The 11,046-nt window shown below is 52.1% G+C and overlaps 2 protein-coding genes across 2 annotated transcripts; both read right to left on the reverse strand.

Moving 5' to 3' along the window:
* Positions 1–3,318: 3,318 nt before the first annotated feature.
* Positions 3,319–4,856, reverse strand: LOC149912485 (rho GTPase-activating protein 32-like). The gene is made up of 4 exons (XM_090131114.1): positions 4,600–4,856; positions 4,092–4,237; positions 3,467–3,603; positions 3,319–3,327 (listed from the first exon to the last, which is right to left on the reverse strand). The coding sequence occupies exons 1-4, from the start codon at positions 4,782–4,784 to the stop codon at positions 3,319–3,321; spliced, it is 477 nt and encodes a 158-aa protein (XP_089987240.1). The 5' UTR covers positions 4,785–4,856.
* A 30-nt stretch (positions 4,857–4,886) lies between these two features.
* Positions 4,887–7,238, reverse strand: LOC149912486 (rho GTPase-activating protein 32-like). The gene is made up of 5 exons (XM_090131115.1): positions 7,198–7,238; positions 6,942–7,019; positions 6,547–6,628; positions 5,863–6,067; positions 4,887–4,890 (listed from the first exon to the last, which is right to left on the reverse strand). Exons 2-5 carry the CDS (start codon positions 6,990–6,992, stop codon positions 4,887–4,889), a joined length of 342 nt encoding a protein of 113 aa, XP_089987241.1. The 5' UTR covers positions 6,993–7,019; positions 7,198–7,238.
* Between the last annotated feature and the right edge of the window lie 3,808 nt (positions 7,239–11,046).

Raw genomic sequence — 11,046 nt, forward strand, 5'->3', positions numbered from 1 at the left:
CCTAGGCCCCAGGTTCTGACAGTGTGGCAATCTGGACTCAGCTGTGACTGATCCAAACAGTCTGTTCCAGATTTTAACATCCCTTCTATGCATTCACAAGTTTTCTCTCTTGACTTCCCCTTACAGCCGTTAGATGCCAGCAAAACATCCCACAAACACTCCTTACCTCTGTGCACACAGGCACCCATCCAACCAGAGCCATCAGTCATTCCCAGCCATGCGCTCTTCCTCCAATCATGGTCAGCATCACACGGCCGTCACGCAGCTCACTTGACTCAGTTTTTCTCTTCTTTCTGGAGGTGTCCTTGCTTCTCAGCCTTACCTTCTCGTGATGTTTATCTCGCTCTGCAGCTCCTGCTCTGAATAGGCTTTCTTGGATTCCCGCATGACAGGCACAAAATGCAGCCACAGCCCCTGCCACCAAGGTCAGCTCTTCAGCACACATTACCTGAGGAGCACTTGGCAACTCCTGCAACCTGAGCAGTGCCAGGAAGACTGTTTCACTTCTGCTTCTCCTGGCTCAGAAATTCATTTTCCTACCTAGAAAATGGGAAAAAAAAAGAAAGACAAAAAATCCTGACATAAAGGAGACACAATTGATACTACGGAATTCTGGAAGGCAAGGGATTTGCCCCCTATGATGAGAAGTTGACTGCAAAGAACTAAGAAGAGCCATGAGCAGGTTGTGAACTTGTGGGTAAAATTAGGAAGTGCAGCAGTGCAGGGCTTCTGGAGGTGAGGGTCTGCTACAGCCGCCTGGAAAGAGAGCCTGTTGGTGGGAGCTGCTTACTGCAGCCAGCAGAAGCATCGCACTCACTGACTCTCATCCTGATGGGGGATTCCAGTCAGTCTGGGAAATCAGCATGGCTGGCTGCAAGCAATCTGACAGACTCCTGGAGTGCAGTGAGAATCACTCTGTGGTGCAGGCATTGGGCACAGCAAGCAGAAGGGAAGCATTGCTGGACATGGTGCACACCAGGGGTTACGACAGGAGGCGGTCAGGGCTGCAGTGACCATGCCCTCCTTGAGTTGGTGATCTCAAGGAATGCGGGCCTGGCAGGAAGCAAAGGCAGGAGCCTGAACTTCAGGAGAGCCAGCTGCAGGCTGTTCCAGGAATTCTTGGACGAGATCCTCTGGACAACTGTTTGTAGGGGCAAAGGGATGGAAAAGAGCTGGTCACTTTCTCAGAAAAAAACTTGCTCAGGTTGCACGCTGAGCTGCAGGAGAGGAAGGGGAGGAGGTGCCAGCACGGCTCTGCATGATGCTCTGCCACACTGGGCAGCTTGATCATGGCTCAGCAGTGGGATCAGACGAGGAGAAGGGGAGAAGGAAATCAAGGATGGGAGGGAACCATCAGACACAGTCGGTGAGTGTCTGTGAAGTCTGGCAGACCCAGAGATTCCCAGGTTGTTTCTGCTTTCGTAGCATTTGTGTGCTGCAGGGTGAGCAAAAGGTTCTGCTGCTTGATTCTTCTGCAGGAGCCGCCTAAAAGGGAAATGGCCACTGAGCTGCAGACCAAGCAGTACTGCCTGACGTTGGCCAGGGGGAGCTTCTCCTGCCGCAGTGTGCTGATGACAGGTCTGGAGATGATCTGCACGGCCAGCTCGTAGATGGGAGCCAGGAAAGGACATGATGGGAGGAGGGAGGTGTTAAGCAACATCCAAGGCATGAAAATGCATCAGAAAGCCCTGAAAAGCATCACAAAGCCACAGCCAGGAAGCTTGGGAGTATCATGAGCAGCATCCAGGATGCGAGAGATTATTTGCTACCATGCCAAATGGTAGCAGAGCTCCCCCTGCAGACATCCCAAAGCCAGACAAAACAGGAACAAACCCGGAGCTGTGCTGCACGCACCCCACAGCCACAGCATTGCAAGCTGGGGTGCCTTGCTGTGTGCTGCATTCATCCCAGTCCGTGTGAATGAAGACTCTGGAGGCAGTCAAGGCGTTGGTTGAGCACGAGTGTGCTTTTATTATTATATAAAGGACAGGAGGGTGTGAGAGGTCCACGGTGAAGATGGGACTCATCCTGTCTTGTCATGGAGAGAGTGGCTCAGAGCTCTCAGTGCTGCTATCCGGTGCCTGGGACTGGAGGCCTGATTGAAAGTCCCCTTGCAAGAGGCTCTGCTCCTCCTCACTGATGCTGACCTGCTCCTGCATGGAGGTGCTGCTGTCAGGGCACTCACACTGTGCTTCAGATGGGCTGCACTGCAGAGACTCTTGGTTAAAATCCACACTTGTGACTGTGGTGTCTGGGAGGCTCAGGTCAGCAACTTCAGCAGAGCCAGGTGTAATGAGAGCATGGACTTCGATGAGCTCCTTCTCTCCATTAATGTTGTTAGATGGAAGGCTGCTATTGGAACTGCAGCAATTTGTGCTTCCTAAGAGCTCTCCACTGATGGAAGCACAGAGAGCATCCTCGCTACTTGCCCTGGATCTTATGGCTTGGCAAGGGCTCGATTCACCTAGAAAGGATACACAGGGGTTAGTGTCAAACTTTCACAAGCTGAATTACGCCAGTGGTTCTTGATCAGGGATGAAGATTTAGGCATGGGATTGGACGCTAGAAAGAGATACAAGTGCAGAGCATACTTGAATTCTATGTTCCTGAAAAGCAGGGATTTGGAAACTGCATTTGCACCCTTACCTGCCAGGACTACCACTGCTGTTTCTGAGGGCTGCCTGGCATTGCGCTGCAGTTGGCGTTTGCTCCCAGAAAATGGCTTTCTGAGGCTGAAGCAGCAACACCAACTGCTAGCTGGCGATTCCTCCTTCTTGCTGGGTGGATTTTGTCTGGAGAGAGAAAACAGCCAATGCTGTGAGTCGTGCGTGGTGCAGGGTGAGGGAAGAGCAGCACTGAGCTCTTGGCAGCAGTTTCTTGTTCCTGGGACTGCCTGGTTTCTGCAGAAACACAACTTAGAAACTCGCTGTTTCCAGCAGTTGAGGATGGCTCCGTTCTACAGCTCAGCCCTGAAGTCTTGCTGGCTAAATTCCCCTCAACTCTGTCAAGCAAGATGCAGAGCATGTGAGCAAAGGCTCCACAGCTGTACAGCACAGCATCTGAGGGATGGCTTTGATGGAGCTGGCAGGCGTAACTGCTTTCTGAGGAACCGTGCAGCCATAAAGGAAGTTCAGAAGCATCTCTGACTATTACATTAGCACCTCATCGGCCTCATCTCACTGCCATGTTTAATTTCCTGTGCCAGCAAGTCTGACCAACTGCTCTGCTTAGAGGAGAACTGGATTTGGTTTCAGGCACGTGGCCCTGAAATCTAGAAAACCACACCTTAGCCTAACTTACTTTCAGCAACTTCTGGCACTAGAAATACTGGAAAAAAAAAAACACTAACACCCACCCAGACAATGATGCTAGCTGCTGGAAAAGAAAGTCCTCTTTACCTGTCAGATGGAAAGTCAACGACGGTGTGGAATTTGCCCTGCCCAGCTGCAGGGCTTTCTTCCACTACAATGTCCCTGCTGCTCTCTGTCACAGGGGGAGAGCTGCTGTGGCCTCGCCTCTGTGCCTGTGCCTCCTCCAGGCTGAGCAGCTTTGTGGCAGCAGAAGAGACCCCCACAGACTTGGGCCCTGGGAGAGAATTGTGCCCTGTCAGGGAAAACCACAGGTAAGAGTGAGGATCAGAAAGCAGCAGCACAGCCACCACAGTTCTGGGGGAGGTGCTGTAGTTTTCTCAGGCTTGCTTATCTGAGCCACTGGAAGAACAGAAGCCCAAAATAACCATGTGGGCAGAAGTCTGTTTATGGCAAAGGACACGGTTATAACTAAGAGCAGCTTACTGTATCAAAACAGGCAAGGAAAAACCCAAGGAAATGGGGGCAGGGAACTGAGAAAGCTTCGCTGCCACGCTTGCATCAAGCTTTTCCTGCATGCAAACCATAATAATGATGGTTTCCTCCTTGTGAAGTTTGGGCTTGGACATTCTCAGCATCCAGCAACAGGATGCCAGATTCTAATGGAAGCCCAGAGGTCTGCTGTCCCCTTGATGGTAAAAGAGAATCTCAAAGGTCCCGGAGAAGGCCTGCATTTGGTCAAGGTGTCAGGTCAAGATAAAGTTAATGGAGGAAGACACTCACCTGCTGCATCTGCAATGTCTGCTCCGGATTTGGAGCAGAAGAGGACGTCTGTGTGGTTGATGAGAAATTCCACCACATCCGACTGCGTCTGCAGCTCCATGCAGGCAGCTCTTCCGCTGGCGCAGGCAGACTCGTTCTGCTGTGATCTGTAGAAAAGGCAGATTTTAGAAGTCATTTCTCCAAGACCGTTTCCCCGAGTCTGAATTGTTGCAGCCAAAAGCTGTCAGCTGAGGCTCTGGAGACTTCCGCAGTGGGCAATCAGTGATGCCACTGCAGAAATTCCCCTGGATGATCAAGGACACGTCAGTCCCATCTCAACAAGACTGCAGAAATTGTCACATAGACATTGTGCCCGTGGGATTGGAGAACAGCCCAGGCTCCAGCTCTTCTGTCAGCCACAGATTTTACAGGAGAAGAGCACATTTGATGGCGAAAAAGGGAGGACTGTTTTTTTTTTTTACTGGAGAACAGATGTCAGTGTTGTGTTGAATCAGAACCAGAAGTTTACCTTAAGAGGTTTGGAGCCCACACAATGGCTAGGTTCTTGGCATGCATGTTTGTGATGGTGGAGCTCCCAGCCAGACACGCCAAGTGTCTCATCAGGAACTCCAGTGTCCTGGAAAACAAGAGAGGCAAACGTTCAGCACCAACGAGCATGCCGTGCTGCAATTCAGAAAGCAAACCTCCATTCATGCTACTTCTTGTGATTGCTACTGTCACGGAAGATGAAGTAGATCCAACCTGACTGAGTGCCACGCTGCAGCACCAAGCCCCAGCACAGCACAGCCGCAGCCATCAGCTGCACCAAGCGTGCCCCCGTGCCCAGGAACTGACCCCATAAAGTAAGCCCATGGAGCCTTCAACCCTTCAGCATACACAGGCATCGTGTTGCCGGCGTGAGACAGAGCCTGGAACCGCATCGTTGCCCTCTGCAATGCAGCAGGGCTGAGCTCAGCAGGCTGAGGGCAGCACTGACCTGTAGTGAGGAGCGGGCAGCTGCTGGATGACGTCCTGCATTCTGAGCAGCCGCTCCTCCTCTGTAGCGGCACCAACAGCATCCTGGAGTAGTGCAGAAAGGGAGCGAGACACCAATCAGGCTAGTACACCACTGCGAGTAAACCTCGTGGGGCTGACAGCAAAAGGGCCTCCGAGCTGGGGCACTGCTGCAGCCATCTGCCAAGAGGCCCAGGAAGAGGGAAATGAAAGACGTGGCCTTGTGCTTACCGAGAACTTGCCGTACAGCTGGTGGGTGAGCAGAGGGTTCGGGAGCTCCCTGAAGTACATCTTGCAGAGGGAGCTCACGCTGTGAATGTCACGGACGGTGAGCTCAGGAATCTGCTCCGACTCAAATTCCTGCCTGGAGAGAGGGACGCAAACCCGGTTGAGCGAGAGGAAGGCAAGCCCAAAGCCACACCAGATGCACTCAGGCTGTGTCAGTCGCAGCACTCTTACCGCAGCCTCTGGATGTTGGACGCGACGCCGGACAGGCGGTATATCCCCTGCACCACGCCGTGCTGCTCAAGGAACTCAGCGCAGCTCTGGAGGACCTGGGGGACTGAAGAACACGTGCCAGCCGTCAGTGGAGCTCCTGATTCAAGTCCTGCTGCAGGCTGTGCTTCACATCCCATCCACTAAGCCCAGCCAGGCTTGGCTGAAGCAAATACAGATGTGCTTGTCTCTTAGGAGCATCCGCCTCACTTTATCCTTCAGCCATCAACTCCCATTACACGTGTCTCCACGGCTATCAGCCTGCCCCCTGCTAGATATGAGCTCCCTTTCATCTTCTTTAGATGCCCAGCAGAGGAAGATCTCAGGAATGGGCAGCTCCTTACCATCACGACCGGAGTGGAGAAGATGCTCTCCCAGGTCACCGCCAAACACCCTTTCCTTCTCCACCTCCCGCTCGGTCGGTTTCTTTGGGCGGGCCTTCACCAAGGAACGAAGGAAGGTGAGGATCTTGCTGCGTTTCTTGGGCACTGCACAACAAAAGGAAGAAACCAGGTCATTTCAGGTCTGGCTCCGTTGGACGAGGCCGAGCACAGCACATTCTACAGAGCACGTCAGAACGGGAAGAACATTACCAACCAGTACATACAAAAAGGGATTTTCCCCATCTCTGGAGGAGCCCAAGGCCAGGTTGGATGGGGTCCTGGGCAGCCTGGTCTAATCTGACATTAAATGTGGGGGCTGGGAGACCATCCTGAGGCGGGAGGGTTGGAGCATGATGATCCCTGAGTTCCCTTCCATCCCAAGCCATTCTATGAAGATTCTATACTTTCCCCAAGTCCAGTCATAAACACAGGAGGATTGGGCCAAATCTCTGCCCCATGGTGTGCATGAAGAATCATCAACTCAGAGGACAATGTGGGATGGATTAAGGAGGTACTAAACATTGAACGCACCCCAAAAAAGACTTCATTTTGCTTTCCCACACCATCAAATGTAACATCCGTACCTGGCTTTGGCACTGAGTTGATGAGTGCCTCAGGAATGTTCTTATTAATGAGTTCCACACACTCCCCTGGGAAAAATCCAACCTGTAACAAGAAGAGAGGCCAACTATTGCATGCAGCACTTCTCAGATCTGAACTGTTAAACCAAAAGCCACGTAACATTTCCCTCGGAATGTGCTTGCCTGACATTCCATAAGACTATCCAGCAGAAAATGGCCATAGTTCAAAGCACAAACGTAATAATTTTTCAACATTTGCAGATAAAGGCAAGGTCCTCTGGCACCGACACAGGGAAACTGTTTATGTCCATTAGGCATCCTATGCAGGCAGAGCAGCTCTAAGCTGAGATTCCTGCCTCTACTGAAGTTGCACTCTCCAGTCTGAAGCTTGTGCCTACCTGGAAGCCGAGCTTGCCTCTCCACCAGGGGGTCAGCTCCTTTGGTGGCATGTTGATGACACAGATGATGTCTCCCACCTGCAAGAGATTGCAACGTCAGTCCCAGCTTCAGCACAGCTGGGAGGAAAGCACAGCTCAAATGTCTGCATTCTTCTGCACTGCCAAACATCGCTGAGCATGAGAGCACTTGCACCAGTGCAGCTCTGAAGGCATTTGCCATTGTAAAATTGAACAAGGAACGCCTTGAACTGCTTACCTCAAAGGAGAGTTCATCCGCTGCCTGGGCAACGTATCTCTTAACGACATCGGCAGCAGCAATAGCTGGAACATTCACAGGTGCCACCTCATGGTCCAGCAGGGGCTTCCCCTTGTTCTCAGCCTGAAACAGAGAGCACAGGCCACGGTGAGGAGCTGGGAACCAACAAGGAGGATTTCAAGGTGAGGAGCACATCTGCAGAGAAAGCTGCAGGAAATGCACTCGGCCCTTATCATGGGCACTTCAGAAGGAACTGCAAATCTAATAACGGCTGTTTCTCTCCCTGGTGTGCAGCAGGCACACGCCAGGCAATGCAAAGATGCATCTCTCCCCACCCAGACTAATCAGCAATGGCACTGACGCAGACAGGTGGCCTTGTCCATTTTGCCCCCTCCTTTCCTGCGCTCTTTGTGCAGGAAGGCTGACTGTTTCAGATGCTAGGAGACCGTGAAGAGGGAAACCAAAGCTACGGCTGCAGTTACAAGGTGCAAACAGTGCCATTGCAAGCACCAAGCAGCTCTCTTGAGCAGTCCAACCAACAGAGCAGAGAATGATTGTTGTTTCTGCAGCCATTTCAAGGGAAAAGTCAGTAGAGGACAAACACAACAGCCGAGATGGCTCTGGTACTTTTATAAACTTGCCACTCTTGCACTACTGTCTTGCCACAGAGGAGCTCTCTTGGAAAGCAGGAGAGCACATCTGCGGCTCACTCTGCTGGCTGCAGTCAGGGAACAAAGACCAATCAGAGCTTCATACTCTACCTCTGTCCATGCCAGGTCAGGCCCACAGCTGATCTCGCTGCACGCCACAGCCATCAGCGTAGGTGTGACAAGCTGGAACTGAAAAGAAACACACTTTTATTTTCTCTGTTCACATCTCTGCTGTGCTCCCTACAGCTGTCGGGCACACTCACACAGCCCAAGCACGCCTGCTGGTGTCCCTGGTGATGCTGTGCAGCTCTGCACAAGCTGGGGCTGGGACTCTTTGCCTAAGGGATTGCTTTCCATAAAACCAGCTGGTCACAGCACCACAGACAGCATCCTTCTGAGGGCTGAGCTGCAGAGCACGTGGAGAAAACCCACACGTGACCAGCGTCCCATCAAAGCTGGATGAGGCTGTGTTACTAAACACGGGGCGTCACGGGCTGCTAAAGCATGTGGGGGGACAAACCATGGCAGGTACCTGGCAAGAGATCAGAACGAGGGAGACAAATCTCACGAATCCGCAGCCGTTCCTTGTCACTTTGCTCTGATCTTCCACGAGCAAAAGCTGCAGCAGGGAAGCAGGCAGAGGGTGGAGAGAGGAGAGTGAAAGAGCAGGTCAGTTTGCTTCCACGGTTTAGCAATTATTACGAGGGAAAAACCAAAATCTGCCCTCCCTCAACTTAAAAACTTAAGTTTTCAACTTAAAACCATTTCCCCTTGTCCTGCAGTTATCTACCCTTTCAAAGAGTTGATTCCCCTCCTCTTTTTAGGCTCCCTTTAGGTACTGAAGGCTGCCATGAGGTCACCCCACAGCCTTAATTTCTCCAGGCTGAACAAGCCCAGCTCCCTCAGCCTGTCTTGGCAGGGGAGGTGCTCCTGTCCCCTGATCATCTCTGTGGCTCGCCTCTGGACCCTCTCCAACAGCTCCCTGTCTTTCTGGACACTGTAGTGCAGCTGGGGCCTCACAAGAGCAGAGCAGGGGGGGACAATCACCTCCCTGTCCCTCATGGCCACCCCTCTGCTGATGGAGATAATGTGATCCTATGAGCTCCGCCAGCCAGCAGTTCTCAGCACTCACTGTCCCCCCGTCTCTCCCACACTGTCTCAGCTTACCTACAAGGTGCTGCACAGGACGGTGTGAAGACAAAGGGACGCAGTCGGTGCACAAGTGCAACAAGCGAGCTGCTCAGTCAGAGCTCCAGCGCTCCAATGAAGGGACGCAGCACGCACTGCTCCTCCCCTCATTCTAGCCCTTATGACATCACTGAGGGCCACCAGGCTGCTCCACCACGACGGACAGGCTGGGGAGGCAAGACCAGTCACAAGGGCAGAAGATTCCAACAGCCCAGCCCAACGTTCTGGAATCATCTACCCCAGCCAAATCCTGGAGAAGCTGGCACGGGGTCGTCATGACCAAAGCGCAGGACCTGGCGCTTGCTCCTGTTGAGCCTCGCACAACTGGCCTCAGTGCATCCCTCTGGAGGGCCTTCCTGCCCTCAGCCAGATGGACGCTTCCTCCCAGCAGCGTACCTTGCAGTGCTGGGCCCATGTCAAATCCACACTAGAGTGGGTTTTGTTACATTCAAGGGCATGTTGCAGCACCAATCACCTGTAAGGAAATAAAGCAGGAGATGGGAGAAACACAGAACTGCTGCCAGACTGCTTTATCACCTTCTTACACCAACTTCCCTTGCCTCATCCCCTACCCCAACTCCTGGATGATGCCCACGGGCTGACAGTTGGATCTCAAATCCATAGGACTCCTTTCACAGGGCTCCATCAAAAAGGCTGTCACACTTGTTCCGTACACTCCCACTGACCCAGCAGTGGTATCACAGTCACTTAACACACACACAACAACCAAACCCCGAGCATGCACATCCCTTCCTGCGTTACTGCAGCCCACAGCTCCCCTTCACACCTCCGTGGATCTCTGGTGTTTTACACTGATGCAGCCTCGCTGCAGCTCCGTGGCTGTCACACAAGGCCTGCAGGACCTCTTTCTCTGCAAAGCCCGTCTGCAGGCATTGGTTCACGAGGTTCACCTCCTGCCCTCCTGAGCAAAAACAAGCACTAAGAGCAAGAGCAAAGCACGCTGGACTCGACCTGGCTGGATCCCCAACCCTCAGTCCTGTCAGACGGACCCTGGTGTGGAGACTCATCCCCAAAGCCTGGCTGGACATCAGCACAGGCATCATTCTTCAAACGCCCCATCCAAGCAGCAAGGGATCAAAGCGTTGGCACAGCTGAAACAGAAATGCTGTGTGAGTTTCCTGTTAGCACTGAGCAGGAACAAATCTACCGCTGAGCAGCAGGATGTGAGACAAGCAGCAGAAGACACCCAACCTGCAGAACCAGCTCGTTTGGGGTCGGTCCAGATGTTTGTCTGCTCCCTTCCCTGGCCCAGGCCAAGCTTGTGAGCTGCTCCTCCTTGGTGCAGGGGGAAATGGTGCAGATGCCATGTGGTGGCTATGCACAGCATGCCTTGGACTTGCTTTTCCTCTCTCCATCTTCCATCTGCCATTAGCAAACAGCATCTCCAGCCTCCAGAGATCACTGAGTCCAACCCCTGCACAACAGTGAAAAAAAAGATATGATAAGGGGTACTTAAAGCACAGCATCTGTAATCAGATCAGACTCCTGCACTGTGAAGACTTCCATGAGTATTCCTGCAGAGTGCATCACTTAGTCTCTCTTTAGCCTTGTGTTCATGGTTTTCCTGTAAGAGCTTGTCTAAACACTGCCTATAATCGTGGTTATGCTAGAAGCATTTGGATTTATTGATCCTTACTGTGATTTCAATAACAAATTTAGATGTTTTTTGTTAGGGATAGCTTTCAATTTCTCAACTGAAATTTCAATATTGCATTAGGTGTTGACAACCACGGGGCTGCAGTACAGAGAATTACACGAAGATTAATTTCTCCATCTCCATGCTCCTAGACATTTATGATTACAGTGATGTAGTTATATACAAAGTTGCAAGATACCAAAGCTAGAATAACCTCTTGGTGCAGCAGGATGTCTGGAGCCCAAGTGCAGAGTCTCAGTGTTGCAAAGCCTTGAAGAGGTGCACCGTATGTGCTGGGGCTGATGACACAGACACTGGAGCAAGGCCAGTGTGATGTTAGAAACTTGACCAGCA

Source organism: Phasianus colchicus, chromosome Z (assembly GCF_987193195.1).
Source record: "Phasianus colchicus chromosome Z, bPhaCol1.hap1.1, whole genome shotgun sequence".
Taxonomy (NCBI): Eukaryota; Metazoa; Chordata; class Aves; order Galliformes; family Phasianidae; genus Phasianus; species Phasianus colchicus.